The sequence below is a fragment of the Hemiscyllium ocellatum genome, chromosome 17 (assembly GCF_020745735.1).
Source record: "Hemiscyllium ocellatum isolate sHemOce1 chromosome 17, sHemOce1.pat.X.cur, whole genome shotgun sequence".
NCBI classification, from domain to species: domain Eukaryota; kingdom Metazoa; phylum Chordata; class Chondrichthyes; order Orectolobiformes; family Hemiscylliidae; genus Hemiscyllium; species Hemiscyllium ocellatum.
This window is the reverse complement of record NC_083417.1, coordinates 23,976,549-23,998,691: the sequence shown is the minus strand read 5'-3', so window position 1 is coordinate 23,998,691 and position 22,143 is coordinate 23,976,549. Positions and strand designations below refer to the sequence as shown.

The 22,143-nt window shown below is 41.1% G+C and overlaps 1 protein-coding gene across 1 annotated transcript in view; it reads left to right on the top strand.

Annotated features, from left to right (window-relative positions):
• LOC132824058 (polycystin-1-like protein 2) overlaps nucleotides 1–22,143 on the top strand; it is a 152,187-nt gene that overhangs the window by 102,592 nt on the left and 27,452 nt on the right. Inside the window, exons 33-41 of the mRNA XM_060838324.1 lie at nucleotides 280–496; nucleotides 1,794–2,022; nucleotides 2,897–3,128; nucleotides 5,514–5,610; nucleotides 9,168–9,308; nucleotides 11,730–11,915; nucleotides 14,680–15,007; nucleotides 16,099–16,232; nucleotides 18,027–18,154. Of these exons, the coding sequence (XP_060694307.1) occupies nucleotides 280–496; nucleotides 1,794–2,022; nucleotides 2,897–3,128; nucleotides 5,514–5,610; nucleotides 9,168–9,308; nucleotides 11,730–11,915; nucleotides 14,680–15,007; nucleotides 16,099–16,232; nucleotides 18,027–18,154 (1,692 nt within the window). The remainder of the gene's footprint in view (nucleotides 1–279; nucleotides 497–1,793; nucleotides 2,023–2,896; nucleotides 3,129–5,513; nucleotides 5,611–9,167; nucleotides 9,309–11,729; nucleotides 11,916–14,679; nucleotides 15,008–16,098; nucleotides 16,233–18,026; nucleotides 18,155–22,143) is intronic.

The window sequence follows — 22,143 nt, the reverse complement described above, 5'->3', positions numbered from 1 at the left end:
CAAAATGCGGCACCTCACGTTTATCTTTAAATGAAATCTTAAAGTGTAAATTGTCCTTCAAACACTTTCTTCTCCTGCTTATTTTTTGAATAAAATTGATGTTTATTACTTTAAAAACAAACAGATCAGTGGTTCAAAGGCTGGAATTGAAAATCATTTGTGATTTAAATAAATTTGTTACAATACCAGAAGAGATGGCAGAATGGTAAAGGTGAAATGGAAATAGTATGTTACATTTCATAAAAGCACTAAGATGTGTAAATTATATTGCACACTTAGGATATCCAGAGAATTGCAAACTCACTAACAAAAACATTGAAGAACCCATTACCAACATTGGACAAGGATTTGAGGCAAACAACTGATATCAACAAACTATTGGCACTAGTTGAAAGTATTATCCGGGAACAAAATAGAATGGACCATGAGTTTTACAATGAGAATTGCAAGAAAGAGGATACACTCATTCTCAGCCTTGGATCAGTTGACTTACAAGGTGAGTTTGAAGGTGTCTGGTAACAGTGGACAGAATTTATGAAGGTAACGAGAGTCTCACCTTCTGGTTGGAGAAAGCTGCATGTCTCTACCACATTAACTGGCCGTGGCAGAACTTATCTTGAACCTCAGGAGCAAACGTCCCCTAGCTACTGAGAGCTGCAATCAGCCACTAGCTGGCAACTCTTCATTTCTCAACACTGCCTTAGGCGAAGTGGTGGCTGCTAATGGTACTCCACTCACCTAAATCTAAGAATCACCACCAAGCTAGACAATGATAGAATGTTGGGTTAAGGAGGAGTCAGGTGCAATGGTCAGGGACTTGGCTCTCAGCCATTCTCTCCTTCCTGATGCTGGGTCCTTTGATCTGGCATTGAGCGTCTTTAAATGAGTGACGCAGCCCAACAATCCTAACAGAGTTTGCTTTTTGGACATGCCAAATGAGAAGTCTTCCATCTGCCAGCAATGGCAAGATGAGGCACAAAGGAGAGCATTCATTGATTCCAGATTCACACCAATGGTGTTAAATGTTTCTGAAATGACAAAGTTTGCCTCTCAGTTTCAGGGCAGTTAGAATAGGCAATAAATGAAGACCTTTTCAGCAATCCCATCAAAGGATACAAATTAATGAAATGGTCTATGATTTCAAGTTGATTGCAGTCTGGAAGTGTTTCAACAAAACATCACTGACTGCAACTTCTGCACTTCTTCATTTAGCTACAGATGTACAGATTCCAGATTCCTATGAGTTTGAGTGAAACACTGAGTGTAACGCACATTGAGAATTCATCCATTATTTCTCCAATGTAAAATCCAGGCTAGATCCTGGACTGACTCACAGTTCTGTCTGAGGCAAGAGTGCTGCTATTGTCTCAAGTTAACCCCTTTCCAAAATTGTTCTTAGCTTGTGCACAGTGTTCCAACTAGGCATGACTTTAAATTGTGGTAGGAATGACAAAAATGATATTTGTACCGTTAATCTGCACTTAACTGCTGGATAAAACACCTTTAATGCTTTTTACATTCAAGTATTTATTCATATTATTGCTAACATACTCGTGGTTTGTTTTTAATCTTGCCCACTTTCAGCAAGATTTCCTCATTAGAGGACACAACAGCATTATCATAGTCCAAATATTACAGCAATGTAACTATATTGATCTAACTTCATTCTTAGAACCTTGGCACAATGCAAACAGTGTAACTTACGCAACTGACAGCCATTTTCCAGTGTGCAATCAATTGTAAAATATGCTCCATTCAACCAGTAGTTACTAACTCTCCCCTATTGCTTTTAGAACACACCACAAGCTCTGATTCTGAAAAGGGTGTGATGGATAAACAAAGGCGAAGTGATTATAATCGTTATCTATACCTGCAGCTCCAGCATGTGGAGAATGAACTGGATTTTCTGGATTCGAGCAAATTCCAGAATCCACAGAGCTACACTCGAGCTGTCCGGCAGGTTCACCACATGAAGGACCTTCTGGAGAATGCTATCCTCTGCTCCAATTCAGTTTCAGAAAGGTGGGAATTCCTTTCTGGGATTATAAGAAAGAGGGGTAACTCCTTAATAATATATCAGTGTGACATAATCCCAGGTGAGATCTGTCCAGGCAAGATTATTGCTTAGATTTTTTGTTAAAGTTATCAAAGTGACTGTGGGAGAGAGAGAGAAACTGGGTACAGGATATTTGGGAAAGACAAGTAGGAAAAGGTGGAAGGATGACTTTGAGAAATAATTATGCTGTAAACACAATAGAGAGGGATTAGCTAAACTCAGGAAACCAATGTGCAGAAGTGGTTTGGATTGAGATGACAAATGATAAAGTCAAGAATCCACTTGTGAGAATGGTGTGCAGGCTCCCAACAGGAAGCACTCTGTAGAATGGAGTAAAAAGGAAGAGATAATAGGAGATTCTCCAAAACATATGGTGATAACGATGGGGTATTTTAGTCAACATATAAAATAGAACAATTAAATGGGCAAGAGTAACCAAGAAGAGAAGTTCAGAGAATACTTTCAGAATAGTTTCTTTGAACAGCATATTCTGGAGCTGACCAGACAGCAGGCTATACTCAACCTAATAACATGGAGAAATGTGAGGTTATCCACTTTGGTGGCAAAAACAGAAAGGCAGATTATTATCTGAATGGACTTAAGTTGAGAGAGGGAAATGTGCAATGAGACCTAAATATCCTTATACTCCAGTTACTGAAGGTAAGCATGCAGGTGCAGTAGGCGGTAAAGAAGGCAAATTGTTTGTTGTCCTTAATACTCTAATATTTTCAGGGTAGAACTTAATGTTGAGAAGTTCACTGGAACCAGTACATTAATCCAAATGTTAAAGGTTGTCTAATTATCAGTTTTATCCGTAACCTCTTATTCCTTTCTCTGTAGGTTCTCTCCTACCCCTAGTCTTTCTGAAGACAGCAAAAAAGGACATTGTTCAAAAGGGTTACCCTGGTGGTTTGTCTTCATTGGATGGGCTTTGGTTGCAGTGACCAGTGGTGTATCGGCCTTCTTTACCATGCTGTACGGATTACACTATGGCAAAGACAGTTCCATCAAATGGCTCATCTCCATGGCCATCTCCTTCTTTGAAAGTGTTCTAATCACACAACCTTTGAAGGTAATAGACAGATGATGTGCACTTGAACCCAGCTGCATCATCAAATGTGATGATAATGAAGTGTTCTTCTCTATGTTAGTGTGTTACTATAGTTATGGTAAATTATAAGACATAATTTGGGGATATGCAGGAATGTAGAGTTGAGGATAAAATCAGATCAGCCAGGATCTTATTAATGTGGCTTACCCAATTTCCTTGTTTGTACTATTCACATAAGTGACAGATATATTGTATCAGTGATCGTGGAGGATGAGGGGACACATTCTTAATCTTCAGGATTGCTTTTTACTTCCAAAATATCCTCCAGCCTATGGATAGAATCACAAACATGCTTGTTTTGGATCACTAAGGGCAAATATGAAAATGAAGATGGAGGGTTTAGGAAATGGAAGCAGTTAGAGATGGAAAAATAAATAGTCATTAATTGATAGCATTAAGTTCTCAATAGCAGTGGGTGGAAAGTTCAGCCATGGGCTCACTTACTCCTGACTTAATCTTGACAGAGAAGAGAGAAGGCAGCTGACTTCACAGGTAGTGTTAGACAACGTTTTAAAATTGGTGGGCACCCATTTAAGACAGAGATAAGGATTTTTTTTTCTCTCAGTCAGTCCTTTGAATTCTCTTTTTCGAAAAGGCAATAGATGTAGAATCTTTAAGATAGAACTACATAGACTCTTGATTACCAAATACATGAAAGGTGATCAGGGATAAGCAGGAACGTAGAGTTGAGATTAAAATTGGATCAACTATGATCTTATTGAATGGTGGAGCAGGCTTGAAGGGGTAAGTGACCTACTTTTGTTCCTTGTTTGTATGCTGACACACATCTAATTCAATGCCCTTTGCACATCCAAATCATAAGCGAGGGCAGAAGTGTTTGCCCTAGGATTTTTTAGTTCCGGACACTTCAGTCAAGGGAAACAGCTGCCCAGCATCTGCCTTATCAAGCTTCTCAAAGATTTTAATATGTTTCAATCAGGTCACCTCACATTCGTCTAAACTCCAAACAGCGTCCACTCTATTTTTTTCTCAACCCATACTAATAATCAGTCCAGTGAGTCTTAACTGCACTACCTCCAAGACAGACAGGCCTTTCTGTAGATGAAGAGATCAATACTATACACAGCACTCCAACTATAGTATCACCAAATCTGTTATGATTGAAACAAAACTTCTTCACTGATATATTGCAATCATTTGCAATAAAGATCAAAATAGAATTTGTTTTCCTGCACATTAACATTGAGATTGATGTATGAGGACCCCCAAGTCTCTCACTGCCAACTAGCATTTTATGAGTCTTGCACCATTTAAAAACATTCTGTTTCCCCATTTTCTTACAAATTTTGTATTTCCCTATTATTCTCCATCTTCCAGTATCACACTTACCTTGCTCAGAGACCATTGTTCGCCTCTTCTCAGCTTACTTTCCTACCTGGTTAAAAATCACACAACACCAGGTTATAGTCCAACAAGTTTAATTGGAAGCACATTAGCTTTCGGAGCGACGCTCCTTCATCAGGTGATTGTGGAGGGCTCGATCCTAACACAGAATTTATAGCAAAAATTTGCAGTGTGATGTAACTGAAATTATACATTGAAAAATTGATTGTTTCCTACCTGGCTGTGCATCGCCAACAAATGTAGGAATAGTATATTCCATCCCTTATTTAAGTAATTGATACAGACTTTCAGAAGCAGTGAACCCCAAACGTTGACGGCTGCACTCTGCTAGATAGTCCTTTCCAACACAAAATAAACTGTTTATTCTCACTCTCTTTTCTGTGTTCACTCAACCTCAAACCATGCTAATATATTACCAGCCTCATGACCCCATATATCGTCTCATTAAACTTTACTAACCTCATTAAGATTTCTTCAAGCCCATGTTTCATTTTGCCAATCAAAACAAAGTAACAACAACCACAAAAGATTTAGTAGAAGCAGCATTTTATTTGGGCTAGTGCTCCAGCTCACAGAGCTGAATAGGCAAGGGCTCAATTTCAATGGATTTGAGACAATTGGATCAAATTAATTCAACTTCCAAAGAACTCTTACATAACGCATGTTAAATAATGAGATGGCTGCATACATGCATGAACGAAGCCAAATTACTGTACCATTGAAATATACCACTGTACATTCTTTTACGAAAAAACTACTTAGTTCAAGCGAATTGGTAAAAACATATACATTTTTAGACGTAGATAAGATATACCACCAGAAGAAATGTGGAAGGCAACTGAATGTAATTTAAAATGTGAATACATAGCAATAATGAATGAAAGCAAAAGATTCAATTTGTAGCTGGAAATGTTCAATGTACTGGAATAACTCTGACTCGTGTACTTATGAAAAAAATCTACGATGTTTCTGATGCTTCAGGTATTGGGTTTTGCTGCTTTCTTTGCATTGGTTTTGAAGAAAGTTGAACAGGAAGATGATGGCGAGGGTCCAATTGACAGCACATTATCAACTTCAGGTGATTTCTCTAAACTAAATGTATTGCATGGTGCTTTTCTCCTTTCCTTAACTGAACTTGAACGAAATTAATGCTATGTTATGGACCAGACCAAACCCCCTCAAAATATTTTAAGAAGGTGCCTAGATCCTATCTTTTTCTTATTTTATAGAAAAATGTGAAGTGTCACGTTCTAGAAACAATACAACTGGTCAAACTACTCAACATTACAAAAAACACAATTTAATGAAACACTCTAGTTAAAATAGTTAAAAAGAGGAATTTTGAATAACTTAATGATTGGAAAACTTAATCAAATATTAGATGCATTTACTAATTAACATTAACATCCCATAAACACAGCCCCTGGCAAAAAGGCAAATTCAGACACAGATTCTTACACGCAGTTCTCCAAATCAGGCGGAAACAATATCAAGAGGTATTTCAGAAAGAGTAGCACTTAGGAAGCATTCACTGAAGCTCCCAACTCTGTTGAGATTCCAGTGGCTTCTGATGCCACTGAAAAACTAAAACCCAGCAATCTTGTGAGAGTTGCCACACCCAGGCTGGTTCCATTGTTCCAACTCTGAAAAGACCCCAAGGCCTCACAATTTGTTTACTTAAGTTGTCTTCAGTAGCCAGTTTTTCACCCCTGCTTTACAACCTCTCTTCAAAAAAAGCAGGACAAAATAATCTTTTAAAGTGACATGCGAAAAAGCTGATTTAGGAGGTTACACCTCCACATGCAAGTCATATAAAAATAGGTCTTTGTGCCTATGTGCTTGAAGGGAAGCAACATTTATTTTCTGGCAAAGATTTTTGTATCTGACAGAAGAAGCTGAACTGTAGGTCAGGTGAAACATTACTAACAATAGGTAAATACGTCTTTTTCTGCCTGAGTTCAACCATATAGAATGGTTGATAATAAATCTTGTGATGTAACATATACTTCCACAAATCTAACTTATACTCTCATAAGTCTAGGTCTCTCAAAACTGAGGCTTAATTGTCTCAGCTACAATAAATACTGTGCAATTTTTAAATTTTTATTCTGGAACTCCAATGCTTCAAAGCTATGTTTATCGAGTTTCAATCACATTTAAGACTAATTATGTTATATCTTTTAGTAAAATCAATAAAAGGAAAAAAGTATCTTCTATTTATTTTGGTTCCCTTCTTGGTTCTTGGATGAACTGTTTCACAGAAGCAGAGAATTTTTGTGGGGAGAAGGAATAAAATGTTCTTTCTCCTGCCAAATGTAGTTACGTGGATATGCTATGGAGCAGTCTGTCAAGTTCAATCATTGTAGTGAGGTAGGACAGTGTGGTGCTGGGAACACATCTAAAAATAGGAGGCCGACTCATTGTCTCAGCCTGCTCCTGCCCCACCGAACTCATCTCCCAATACCTCGACACGGTCCTGTCCCCTTTAGTCCAAGAACTCCCCACCTACGTTCGGGACACCACTCACGCCCTCCACCTCCTCCAGGATTTTCGCTTCCCCAGTCCCCAACGCCTTATTTTCACTATGGACATCCAGTCCCTGTACACCTCCATCCCCCATCACGAAGGACTCAAAGCCCTCCGCTTCTTCCTTTCCTGCCGCACCAACCAGTACCCTTCCACTGACACCCTCCTTCGACTGACTGAACTGGTCCTCACCCTGAATAACTTCTCTTTTCAATCCTCCCACTTCCTCCAAACTAAAGGAGTTGCCATGGGCACCCGCATGGGCCCCAGCTATGCCTGCCTCTTCATAGGATATGTGGAACAGTCCATCTTCCGCAACTACACTGGCACCACCCCCCACCTTTTCCTCCGCTACACCGATGACTGTATCGGCGCTGCCTCGTGCTCCCACGAGGAGGTTGAACAGTTCATCAACTTTACTAACACCTTCCATCCCGACCTGAAATTCACCTGGACTGTCTCAGACTCCTCCCTCCCCTTCCTAGACCTTTCCATTTCTATCTCGGGTGACCGACTCAACACAGACATCTATTATAAACCGACTGACTCCCACAGCTATCTGGACTACACCTCCTCCCACCCTGCCCCCTGTAAAAACGCCGTCCCATATTCCCAATTCCTTCGTCTCCACCGCATCTGCTCCCAGGAGGACCAATTCCAACACCGCACAGCCCAGATGGCCTCCTTCTTCAAGGACCGCAGATTCCCCCCAGACGTGATCGACGATGCCCTCCACCGCATCTCCTCCACTTCCCGCTCCTCCGCACTTGAGCCCCGCTCCTCCAACCGCCACCAAGACAGAACCCCACTGGTTCTCACCTACCGCCCCACCAACCTCCGCATACAACGTATCATCCGCCGCCATTTCTGCCACCTCCAAACGGACCCCACCACCAGGATATATTTCCCTCCCCTCCCCTATCAGCGTTCCGCAAGGACCACTCCCTTCGTGACTCCCTCGTCAGATCCACACCCCCCACCAACCCAACCTCCACCCCCGGCACCTTCCCCTGCAACCGCAGGAAATGTAAAACTTGCGCCCACACCTCCACACTCACTTCCCTCCAAGGCCCCAAGGGATCCTTCCATATCCGCCACAAGTTCACCTGTACCTCCACACACATCATCTATTGCATCCGCTGCACCCGATGTGGCCTCCTCTATATTGGTGAGACAGGCCGCTTACTTGCGGAACGCTTCAGAGAACACCTCCGGGCCGCCCGAACCAACCAACCCAATCACCCCGTGGCTCAACACTTTAACTCTCCCTCCCACTCCACCGAGGACATGCAGGTCCTTGGACTCCTCCACCGGCAGAACATAACAACACGACGGCTGGAGGAGGAGCGCCTCATCTTCCGCCTGGGAACCCTCCAACCACAAGGTATGAATTCAGATTTCTCCAGTTTCCTCATTTCCCCTCCCCCCACCTTGTCTCAGTCGGTTCCCTCAACTCAGCACCGCCCTCCTAACCTGCAATCCTCTTCCTGACCTCTCCGCCCCCACCCCACACCGGCCTATCACCCACACCATGACCTCCTTCCACCTATCCCACCTCCATCGCCCCTCCCCCTAGTCCCTCCTCCCTACCTTTTATCTTAGCCTGCTTGGCTACTCTCTCTTATTCCTGATGAAGGGCTTATGCTCGAAACGTCGAATTCTCTATTCCTGAGATGCTGCCTGGCCTGCTGTGCTTTGACCATCAACACATTTGCAGCTGTGATCTCCAGCATCTGCAGACCTCATTTTTTACTTAAAAATAGGAGTGGCCATTCAGCCTTGTTCTGCTATTCAAATCATTATAGCTTACCATCCAAGTCAGTACCCTGTTCCTGCTTTCTCCCCATATCCTTTGATATCTTTAATCCTAAGAACTACGTCTAAGTTCCTCCTGAAAACATTCAATGTTTTGGCTTCAACACTTTCTGTGGCAGACATCTCCACGCTATGGTGAGGAAATATCTCCTCGTCTCACTCATACATGGCTTACCCTGAATCTTCAAACTCTAGACCCTGGTTCTGGATGTTTGAAAAAAACGTTTGGTTTCAGAAAAGTAGTAGAAATGTATGATAATAGGATTCATTTTCATAACATATGGTTTTCTGAAGGAGACCCCAACGCATTGCTAACAACTCGCAGAGACAGCAGCAATAATATCTACCAGCCACCACCTCAGATTGAAGTCGAACACATGAAGAAAAATTCCATTAAAGAGCAGAAAGTATTTGGCTTGATCAGGGAAATACTTGGTAAGAAAATACCTTCTCAAATGCTATTTCTTCTAACCTTTCAACTTCTTTCACATGTTTACATTAAGACAGTAACAAGGAAGGGACAAGTTGGCTAGTCTGCAGTTATTAAACCTTCTGTTAATGGAGCCCAGAGTAGCCAGAGATTACAAGATGCATATAATTCAGTGGCTTGCTTAACTCTTGGCCTCATTGGATCACAAAATGATGAAAGATAGAACCCACTGGAAGGAGATTTGTAAAAGAAAAATGTGAAAATGTAGATAAACAGGATTAAGAAAAAAAACTACTTTCACAAGATTCCAAGGGAGCTGTTAAAAGCGCATTATACAATCCCACTATAAATAGAGTCATTGTGATCTACAGCACTGAAAATGGCTCTTCAGCCCATCAAGACTGCCCCATAAGCTAAAAAGTTACTCACTTTTGACAATTAACAACAGCTTCTTTGGGACGCTCTCAAGTAACGATCTTTATTCCAGTGAATGTTCAGTCTGACTCCACAATTAGTGGTGATGGCATGGTTTTGTTGTGAGATGCAAACATCTTGGATGCTTATTCAAGATAAATACACATACTGTTCAGTGTCCTTGAGCTAATAATGGAGATTTTAGGATCAAGAAATGAGTTAGCAAGTAAACTACCAGAAACTTGATCTATTCACTGCTGATTAATTTCTGGGTAAAGATTTGTTTAATTTGACAGTATGTTCCTCAATAGTGATTAAAGCAGTTTAATGTCTGTTTTAGATGGCCATCCAAACTAATTTTTACAAAAAGATTCTATTGAATTTAGCAGCCATTCGGATAGTATTACTAGTGTACTGTTAAGATATTAAGGAATATGGTTTGGATTTCCACAAACAAAATGAGTAACTGAAGTTAGAACATTGTACAGCCCATAGATTCATCTCAGTTTAAATGACCCTGTCACTTTGGGGAGGTAGGGGCAGAATAGAGTCAAGCCTGCCAATCCCAGAAACATGGGAGTAGATGTGTGCCAAGGCAGGGATGATTAGAAAACCTGCTGTGATTGTCTGGAGATTCATCCCAGTTATTAGGCTCTGTAGCCAGCAGTAATCACAGCTCCTCATCTGCCAGTACTTCTGTGTGCTCTCATATACCCATTTCCACCTCACTGCCAATTTATGTCTCCCTCACCTACTTTCTTGCTCCTCATACTTTCCATGCCACTTGCATAACTGCTGACTATGTATACGAGTGGACCTTGGAGCTAAAAAAAAAATTAAGCCAACAATCTAATATAGATCCCTGAGTTGAGTGATTTGTAGTTTTTGAACTAAGCTGAAAAATGTATTGCTGGAAAAGCGCAGCAGGTCTGGCAGCATCCAAGGAGCAGGAGAATCGACATTTCGGACATAAGCCCTTCTTCCTGATTCTCCTGCTCCTTAATGCTGCCTGACCTGCTGCGCTTTTCCAGCAACACATTTTTCAGCTCTGATCTCCAGCATCTGCAGTCGTCACTTTCTCCTTTTTTTGAACGAAGTCAATTATGACATTATGACTGCCACTGGGAAATTTCATCAAAGAATTCTATTGAGTAATGTGGAACAGATGATCATTTTCTTTATCTATCTGTATCAGGTGGCCTGTCCATCAAAATCAATGGCACTTTGGTTTAAGTCCCATTGACCTTTTGTTTCAAGATTAAAGATCATGGGATTTTTAAAAAAATTCAAATCATGGTACTAATCCAACCTTCAAGAGCATCTGTATCTATTCCATCTGCGAAGAACCTTGGAGGTCCATGCAGCAACAAGAAAAATTACAAAAAGCATCAGTTTGGGATCTCAGAACTGCCAAAACAATTTGAACTCAGCACTAAGTTCAAATGACCCTGTTGTATTTGGGTTTCCCACCTGTTTGAAGCATACCTGGCCCTTTCTCCAGTTAACAAAATTGAGATCTGTTGGAAAGGGGCAGAAGGTTCATATCTGATTTCCTCCCACTTTTTCAATGGTCCATAGAATCTTCCTCATCTCACAACAATCCACTTGTTATATTTTCTTAATCTTTTTCTGTACTTTATCCCTTGAAATACATATTTGATAAAGATACACCAATAATATAATCTATCAATGCTTTCATATTGAGGTATACGTCTTATATCCTGGAATAAGATCATCTTCTGTTCAATATTTCATGTTATAACTGGCTGCTTTACTATGTATTATCAAGGTAATGAATAAATAATGCAAATTTCAAAATATATCAAAAAACAGGCATTTGTTAGAATGCAATACAGTGAATAATATTAAGTACATAGCCACATTTTTATATTGGAATTCCACAATCCTTGATTGGATTAGTTAATGTTTTAACAAATTTGAATTATTGTGATATTTGATTACAGCAATAGTTTGATGTCATACTTTTTATCACCTTGATTTTTTTTCCCCAGTCTATTTGGGATTTCTGTGGATGTTGCTATTGGTTGCGTATGGTCAGCGAGATCCAAATTCTTATTATCTAAATAAAGCCATTGAAAACAGCTTCACAAGTGGTTTTGATGACATCATGAGTTACAACGATTTCTTCAAGTGGGCAAACAGTACACTCATTACAAATTTATTTGGTCTCTACCCAGGTGAGATAAACAATTGTGTTTCTAAAATATGGGATCATACATCTATTGTTTTCGACATATAATGAACGAAAGACTAGAATTATTAAAGCTGCCACTACCTGAATTAAATCATGTAATATCACATGATCAAATGCTTTTAAAAGCAACTATGGAGAAATCAACAGCTGAATGTCAACATGTGAGATCTTACTTTAATAATTTTCTACCACCATGTTGAAGAATTCCAGAGTTGTAATAGGAGCATTTTCAATTCTATTTCCTGACCAAATGTGCCATTATCAAGCAATTTGAGCTCAGGCATAAACAAGATCATCATTTACCAAATACTTCAAGGAATTAACCAATGTATTTTACTAGACTGCTAAATTACTGCCCAAATATATATGAGGGTGAGACTAAGGACATCTCAGACCCTAAGCAGGGATTGTGGCCCAATAATAAATGTGGTGATTTTGAGAATAGTTGAATTGCTAATGAATCACGGACTAAAATTCAAACTGACTTTTCTCCATTACTAATTCGAAAATGTTGCTTCGCTTGAGGTATTCAAAGTCAGAAGTCACATGATGCCAGGTTATATCCAGCCAATTTATTTGAAATCACAAGCTTTCAGAGTGCTGCTCCTTCATCAGGTGAAGTGTGACAGAGATCACTTTACCCGATGATCAAGCAGTACTCTGAAAGCTCATGATTTCAAATAAACCTATTGGACTATAATCTGGTGTTGTGTCCTGTTCCTTGGATGCTGCCTGACCTGCTGCGCTTTAACCAGCAACACATTTTCAGCTTTGTCAACCCCAGTCCAAAACTGGCACCTCCACATCTTGATTGAGGTTCAAAGTTAAAAATCACACAACACCAGGTTATAGTCCAACAGGTTTAATTGGAAGCACTAGCTTTCAGAGCACTGCTCCTTCATCAGGTGGTTGTGGAGCGTCGCTCCGAAAGCTAGTGTGCTTCCAATTAAACCTGTTTGACCATAACCTGGTGTTATGTGATTTTTAACTTTGTACACCCCAGTCCAACACTGGCATCTCCAAATCTTGATTGAGGTATTTACAGTAAAAACTATCCTCTGCCCAACTCCCAAATCTCTTAGTCATGATCCTCCCCTGAAGGTTGTACCATCAGATTTTTGCTCACCTGCATGTTAGTTTTAATCAGAAACGTGACTTTATAGTTTGCATATTTAAATTGGAGCCTAAAGCATTTTTAATTATTACTGAAAGAAGTAATTGTTCACTGGAACATCAGTTAATTGGTACACAATCTAATAATGACCTAACACGGGCACTGGCATTGGCTCTGCTATTTCCCATGTTCTCCTGTTTATCATCAAAATGCTAAGAAATGGAGAAGGTAAGTGAAGAAACCTGCTTGATTTTATCGCTTATAGTTTTATACAATTTGGTAACCTGGATTTAAAAGAAGGCAAACAGTTTCTTTTCTGTTAATTATGAATGTTTTACACACAGTTTCTATTGTATTGCCTAATAATTATAATGAACAACTCAATTCAATGATTTTTAAAATGTTTACACCAACTTTCCATTTCTAGCAGCATTGTATACATTTCATATTGTACAATGATGATTGGAAAATTAAATCACAATCTGTTCTTTCAAAATATAAATACAAATTGTAACACAACCTTAAAAGAATTTTATTCGTGTGTTTGACGCTAAGCCATTGGGCAGATCATAAGTCATGATCTTAACTATTCAGCCCAAGAGTGAGATAAAACTAGATTTACCCTTTTTGCTTAGTGACAAGTGTACCTTCTTTCAGCTGCACAGTTTAGCCATAATAATAGCAAATGATTTTGAGGAATTTGTGTTGGGAGGTATTGCAGGGATGTGGGGAGTAGTGAAGGCAGAATCATATGTAAATAGCATTATCTCAGGAGTAAGCAAATTTCCTGTTGCTGAGTAGAGATGTCAAAGTGAGTCAGATTTGGAATACCAAGATGTAGTCAAGGAAACAGATCAGGAGCAGAGATGGGACAGATGGTAACTGAGATAGTTTTATCGCAGGCACTTATTTGAGACAAGTATTAATAATGATAGCTGTGGGGATTGTTCAATTGCTCAGGTTTGATTCTAACCTCAGGTTGTCTGGAATTTGCACATTCTCCTCATGTCCATGTGAGTTTCCTCCCACAGTTCAAAGATGTGCAGGGTAGGTAGATTGGCCATGAGACATGCAGGGGTACAGGGATAGGATGCGTTTAAGTGGATGCTCTTTGGAGAGTTGGTACAGATTTGCTGGGCAGAATGGCTTGTTTCCAAACTGTAGGGGTTCTATGAGGAGGGACAGCATTTTTCCTCTTTTCAGGCCTTGGGCAGTGCTAATATATGTACTTACCTCGACCATGCAACAGTCCTTGCCTTCACTAAGCTGCCAGAATTGCTGTGCCACATGGAACCCAGATAGCAAGGGTAAAACCTGGATGAGTAATAAAGTAGAAAATACAGAGGCACTTCAAAATATTTAAAACAAGCTGCCCCCTGCACGTGGCTGGTTGCCTATTTTGTCCCAGTCCTCCCTCCTTTTAATTCTGAAGTAATTAGGTTCAAACCTACGGAGTTTGAATTTGAGATTTGTAAAAGATTTCATCATCCCACTTGACACAAAACTACCTGCTCTTGCTCATTAAAATTATCTTTGTAATTTCTCTCTTGAATAATCCACATTGAAAGTACTTCAGGGAGTCTGTAGCAATAAATTAATGAGAAAGCAGATAATTTTATTTTTTAAATTTCAGGTTTTGTCACCGATGGCAACTCTAAGCTGGTGGGGTCTGCCCGCATTCGCCAACTGAGAATAAAGAATAATAATTGTCGCATACCAAAAAAACTGAGGAGTTCAATAAAAGAATGCCATGCTTTGTATTCCTTGGATAATGAAGACCTCTCTGACTACAGCCTCCAGTGGAATTCGTCAGTATCTCTGAATTTCTCAGACCTGGATTATGTCTGGCAATATCAGAGCCAATCAGAATTGCGTAGTTATCCAATCTGGGGCAAACTTGCCATGTACAGAGGGGGTGGCTATGTTGCAGAGTTGGGTACAGATGCACAGGATGCTTACAGGTAACTGGCTTTAGCTGACTGCTTTCAACTCTTCAGGTGCCATTTCCTTTGATCACAGTTATGCACTATACCAAATAACTGCAGGTGTTAACATTGAACAGAGAGACATTTGATACTCAGATTAGACATTCATACAACAAAACAACTGGTAACAATTTGAAGACTATGATTTCTTTTCCTTTAAATTCATTATGTATGTTTTTTCTCCCTATAATTATTTTGCCTTTTAAGTAATATGTGCAATTTCCTGTTTGAGATGTTGGATAGTGAAAGTTCTGGCAAAGGTGCTCAAAGGTCAGTTGTTGGGAAGTGCAATAAATGCACAAGATCCATGTAGAATTATGCAATTTGACTCACTCTCTACAATTTTCATTCAAACGTCCCCTTTCTATCCACCCAGGCTCTTACTGAGCAACCTTCTCTTCACACCGAACCTCCGGGCAACCCGCATTGTCAAAATAACTAGTTTGTTAAATAAAATCAAACACTTAGGATGAGAATTTAAGGTTAGGAGTTCTAGCTTCACATCTCTCCTGCTCTGGAGGTGTTTCATTACATCCCTTTCTCCAACTTGATTCTTTCATTTTCTCACCTTTTTACTGGATATTCCTATCATGTGTTGAAATGTATGGAGATGTTGGGAGGATTAGACATAGGAGCAGAAATTAGGCCATTCAGCCCATCAGGTTTGCTCTAGTATTCAATTAGGGCTGATAAGTTATTCAACCCCATTCTTCTACTTTCTCCCTATAGCCCCAAAGCAAATGTGCAACTAGGCACAGGTGGGGATTGTTTTACTCTTTGTTTTACGAGACCAACACCTTACCACTTGGCCACCATGACCACCAAGTCTAATCTGTTCGTTATTTCTTGAAAGATCTTAACTGCTGGCTGGACACTTGGTGAGAGATCTGCATTGCCTCCTCCGGGCAACCTTACCATCCACTAAGGCAATTAACTGCGGCCCTTCCCAGGATCAAGAATCCTGGGGGTAGAATCCTAACTCTGACAGCTGCCGAGGTGACTGAGTGAATTATTTAAACAACCAGTGATGTATTCAATGACATGCATTATTCTCTTGTATTCTACAGAGTTCTCAAATATCTATTTGACAACACCTGGCTGGATACCTACACCAGAGCCATTTTTGTGGAATTCACAGTCTATAATGCAAATGTGAATCTTTTTTGTATTGCTACGTTAATATTAGAAAGTAATGCTATAGGTAAGATGAAAAGCCTCATATTATTAAGTTGTTGTTATCCTTTTGAACATTCATCAGCATCAAATGTTCACAGTGCCACTACTGTATAAATTGGCCATAAACTTACAGTTGTCTCCTTCTGCAACTTCTCCTTATGCCCTGATTTACAAAAAAAATTCAGAGTGTTGTATATCCCTGTTACCAACAGCACTAATATATATAAAGCTTGAGCCACTGACTTTCATTAGCAGCAATGACCTAATGGATCCAGTGTTCCGTTATCAGGATGAAATCGTTTTAGCATTTAGCTCCACCTCCCAGACATACAAGTCGTATCCCAGAGGGATCGATAGTAGGAACTTTAATGAACAAAGTAGGTCTTTGGAGAATGGCCCACTGTTTATGGAGGTGTTAGAGTTGTAACAGATACTAGCTACTACAAACCACTCTTCAGAAATTGGTAGAGTCAGCCTGGGCTTGGTCCATGATCAATATAGGAATTATTTTATCATATCTCGTGTACTCTGGCAGGCCTTTGGTACAGTGTCTGCCAATGCTTCATACTGAGTTATTTCTTTGGCAGTTTTGTTTTTGTCAGTAGTGGTTTGCCAATGCCTTCCATTCTCAGGAACAAGGCAAGGATGCAGTTCCCAAATCTACTTTAACTGGAGCAGGAATCAAATCTGCTTATTGTTGTTATTTTGAAACACAGGCAACAGACTTAATCAACCCCTGTGACACAGTGATGAAAGATTTTTTTTAATCAAACTGTACAAAATTAGCATTTTTAAGTGGATCAAATGATAATTCTTAAAGCAGATGTTAGTTTTTTTTTAATTGCTTGATTGTTTGTGTTCATTACAGATTTTGTCTTGTGTAATATGCAACCAGGTTTGAGTGGAAATTCAGGGGAAAAAATATGTTCAGTTGAAAATTTAAAATTGACATCCATGAATGAAAATTGTAAGATGTTTCTATATTTCACTTTAGTCTACAAAGAATGGAACTAGGTAAGTGTTACAAATAGGGAAGAGGGGAGCACAGACATTAGTGAAACATCCAAAAAATGGACCCCTGGGAAACATAGCTGAAATTGTGTTGCTGGAAAAGCATAACAGGTCAGGCAGCATCCAAGGAGCAGGAGAATCGACATTTTCGGCATGAGCCCTTCTTCAGGAATGAGGAGAGTGTGCCAAGCAGGCTAAGATAAAAGGTAGGGAGGAGGGACTTGGGGGAGGGCGTTGGAAATGTGATAGGTAGAAGGAGGTTAAGGTGAGGGTGATAGGCTGGAGTGGGGGTGGGGCGGAGAGGTCAGGAAGAAGATTGCAGGTTAGGAAGATGGTGCTGAGTTCGAGGGTTGGGACTGAGACAAGGTGGGGGGGGGGGGTGCGGGAGAGTTGCTCACACTTTCTACACATACTTAAACCATTTTGTCAATTTCAATAAGGATCAGTTTCCTCTCCTGATTGAAACTAATTGGATTCAAAATCAATGTTCTGCTTTCAGTGTGGAAGAGGTGGGACTAAACTTAATATGTGATGGATTTTGTGAGGAAAAGCTGCCACTGATGTATTTTTGCAACTGTTAACAGCCTACCCAAATATGCAGTTAATTTAATCACTGGAGTTTGGGATATATTCTCTGGCCTTTAGTGAGCAAACATGGTGACTTATTCTGGCAAGTGAGTTTTTTGCAATTTCCAGAATAGATATTGTAAATAGAGACAAGCATCTAAGCTCATGTCTGTAATCCTTTGCATGTTATTAAGTATGAGGCCAGTCAAGCAATGCACTGATTTTCCATTCTACTTTGCAGGCGCCTTCTTTACACATTCTACTCTTCAGAGTATCCGTCTCTATCAGTATACAAACGGGCTGCACGTTTTTGTTGTTGCAGCTGAAGTGGCATATTTCCTCTTCCTCATCTATTACATGGTGATTCAGGTAAATCTACATGCAAGGAAAGATTAATGCCAGCTACACAACCAGTGATAAGTTTCCATTATTCAGAGAAACTGTACTCAAAAATGTAATCACGCTGTTGTGGGGAAAATCACCAGTTTTGGAGTCAGAGTCGGGGTTCAATGACAGAGTTAATTACACAAGGCAATACCGGAGCTCCGAGGAGAGAAATAACACCAGCAGCACAGATGTCAACTGCGAGTCTTCTCTTGATCTGGAGAACATGTCGAGAGATTTGTTATACATCTTGTGATACAATAAGTCAGTGATGGGATTATTGACGTTATACATGATTTTTTAAAGTAATCATTACAGAATCATTGATAGTTTCGATACAGTCTTTGTCAGTCCCAGTGCAGCCTTTGTTAATTTCCGTGCAGTCATTGTCAGTTCCAGTGTAAACAATGCCAGTTTCAATATCTGTACGAAAATCCATTGCTGCAGTAATGGGCGCTAATTGTTCTTCCTGAGAAGGACGATTACTACAGCCCTGGCTATTAACATTTCGTGTTGTGTCTGTAACAAGTTGTTAGCATTACTATGAGAGGTGTTGGCTGGACCCAGACACTTCAGCAGGCAGTGTTTGTTACTCATGTGTATCCTCTCCCCCGCACACCTTAAACTAATCAAGTGCATTGTGCTTGCATTCTGGTGGCCTCAGGCAGTGTCTGTATCTGGTCTGCTGTTTCTCTTCATGTTGTGATCTGGCAGCCATCTTATGTGTCAAGTTGGCCAACTGATGGCTCAGCGACCATCTTGTGTGTCCATATACCTAGTGTCACCCTGCCCCGTGTCATCTCCCTCTTCACTCCCCCTTTTTGGTCAGGTAGGCGACTTTGGAGATCTCCTGCAGATCACCCAATTTACATGCAGAGGTAGGTCATCTCTAGGAGCTCCTCCTCCCGAGGGCTATCATGGAGTGCCAATTTCGTTGAGGGCTCTTCTGTAGTGACACTTGCTGCTGGCACAGTCCTTGTTAGTACCGTCGTACAGCTGAAAATGTGTTGCTGGTTAAAGCACAGCAGGTTAGGCAGCATCCAAGGAATAGGAAATTCGACGTTTCGGGCATAAGCCCTTCATCAGGAATGAGGAGAGTGTGGTAGGGAGGAGGGACTTGGGGGAGGGGCGATGGAGATGTGAACGAGTCTGTTTGAGAATGTGGCTGAAGAGTTTCTGTGCAGAGGAGATGACCTGAGGGGTGTAGTGAGAGAGAGACTCACTGAAATCCTTGTAGAGGGAGGAAGAGAGCTTCTTCAAGGAAGGCATCCTTGCAAGAGGATTCGCAGTAGGTTAAAATCTTCGGGTAAAAAATGAGGTCTGCAGATGCTGGAGATCACAGCTGAAAATGTGTTGCTGGTTAAAGCACAGCAGGTTAGGCAGCATCCAAGGAATAGGAAATTCGACGTTTCGGGCATAAGCCCTTCATCAGGAATGAGGAGAGTGTGCCAAGCAGGCTAAGATAAAAGGTAGGGAGGAGGGAGGAGGGGGAGGGAAGTCCCTCCTCCCTACCTTTTATCTTAGCCTGCTTGGCACACTCTCCTCATTCCTGATGAAGGGCTTATGCCCGAAACGTCGAATTTCCTATTCCTTGGATGCTGCCTAACTTGCTGTGCTTTAACCATCAACACGTTTTCAGCTGTGATCTCTAGCATCTGCAGACCTCATTTAGTACCGTCGTACAGCAGAGCTTTAAACATCCAAGGCCCACACGGAATACCAGCATGAGTGCAATGAGGAGAACTACCCCATGTGCCAAATAAGGTCCCCATGATTTACCTAGCAACCAATTTAGCCAGCTGTCTGTAATTGTGGCTCCCTGTCGAAAACTGTCCAGCTGGTCTTGGATATTTTTGATGGCTTCTGTAATATTATAAGAGGCATCAATTACATGAGTAATGCAATTGTCACCAATAATTGTGCAAACACCTCCTTGCTGTGCTAATTGATAATCCATCATGTAACGTGCCTGTTGTGTGTAGAGTCTGAATTCAGCCAGCTCTGTGTTACTTGCTTCCAGAGCTTTCGAGGTACTGTTGCCTAGGATAGTCAGGCCACGTAGAAGATAATTACGGTTTTTGGCGCTAATGACCCCTGCTGTGCCCCCCAAAGATCGAGATCACAGGAATCCATATCTCAGAGATGACCCCAAAGTGGTGGGGGTCTGCCAGTCAGCATAAAACTCTTGACTGATGGCATGGGTCACTATCCTTCTCTGAAAATGTCCCCCACTGGGGCATGGTACTGTAAGGGACACAACTGTCCCTACTGCGAACAAGTTTGGGAGATTTGGGGTGTCTGTCGCATAAATCTCTCTAAATAGGAAAACAAATCCTATCACTGCTCGATAACAGACATTGTTCTATCCTTCTGTTTGTTCGTCCACCCATATCGTCCCTGATCCCTCTTACTGTAAAGTATCGAACGGGTATGACATGGGTGAGATTTATGCGACAGACACCCCAAATCTCCCAAACTTGTTCGCAGTAGGGACAGTTGTGTCCCTTACAGTACCATGCCCCAGTGGGGGACATTTTCAGAGAAGGATAGTGACCCATGCCATCAGTCAAGAGTTTTATGCTGACTGGCAGACCCCCACCACTTTGGGGTCATCTCTGAGATATGGATTCCTGTGATCTCGATCTTGCATTGATCATATATGAATTGTCTGCCTGCGGTCACATTTAAGCATGCCTGCTTGCTGCAGGTGCAGATGAACTGTCCCCTAGTGACCATACAGTGCTGATAAGTGCACTGAGTCTGAACGCATGAGTCATTTTTGGGAACCAGGGCATAAACGGACCCCCATCACTGTCCTGTGAAGCAGAGTGGGTAGTTACTTGGTTTTGAATGGGTCTTCTCTTCCATGGGTTGGTGGTCCTGTCCAGCTGCACTCACCTCCCTTGCAGTCCCTGCTTGTATTTCCCTATCTGTCCTTTACAAGGGACTCCTGAGGTGTCCACTCATACAGGTCGTGAGGTGTCCACACCAGGGTGGCCATAAGTAGGGATTCTACTGATCGCACCAATGGGTAGCAGACAATTCGGTTCCCATGCAAACTTAGGTGGGTTTTACAGAAGAGGTTATCCTTAAAACCTGGTATGCTCGAGACAATTGTAACACCTAAATACAATGCAATACATGCAACCATATACATCTTGTAGGTACAGATAAAGTTATCAGTAAAATGTCACTCTTTGTCAGGAGGTGCAGTCATGCTCCTGTGTGGCTTGTTCTGTTGTGTTTTCGGTACTCTTCCTGGGATGATTGTCTCATCTGCCTTTGCTGTTTGCACCTGGGTAATGGTCAATGACATTAGTTTGGTCACTTTAAAGCTTTAAATGGCTTTAGTTGGGTCCAATGCTACCATGTGCCTTTCCCTTTAATGTCCAGGAAGGCACCGGTGCTCCCACTTATTATCGCGTCATATGGCCAATTCCATTTTGGGGCAAAGCCTGGTTTGTCGGACAGTGCTCGAACTCGCACGCAGCTTCCTGCAGCTGGGACCTCAGGGAAGACTAGATTAGATTGCTTACAGTGTGGAAACAGGCCCTTCGTCCCAACAAGTCCACACCGACCCGCTGAAGCGCAACCCACCCATACCCATTCCCCTACATTTACCTCTTCGCCTAACACTACGGGCAATTTAGCGTGGCCAGTTCACCTAACCTGCACATTTTTGGATTGTGGGAGGAAACCGGATCACCTGGAGGAAACCCACGCAGACACGGGGAGAATATGCAAACTCCACACAGAGTTGCCTGACTTTGAGTTCACCTGCCTTGCCCTTTCTGTCCTGTTTGTCAATTACAGATTTCTGCATCCCTTTTAATTGGGCACTTAATTCTGTGACATATCACCAAATTCTGTCTTTTTTTTTGTAGATATTTTTATTGAAATTTAACATTTTTGCAAATTTACAAAAATAAACAAAACTCTCAAATACAAACATTGATGTACAATTAAATCATATA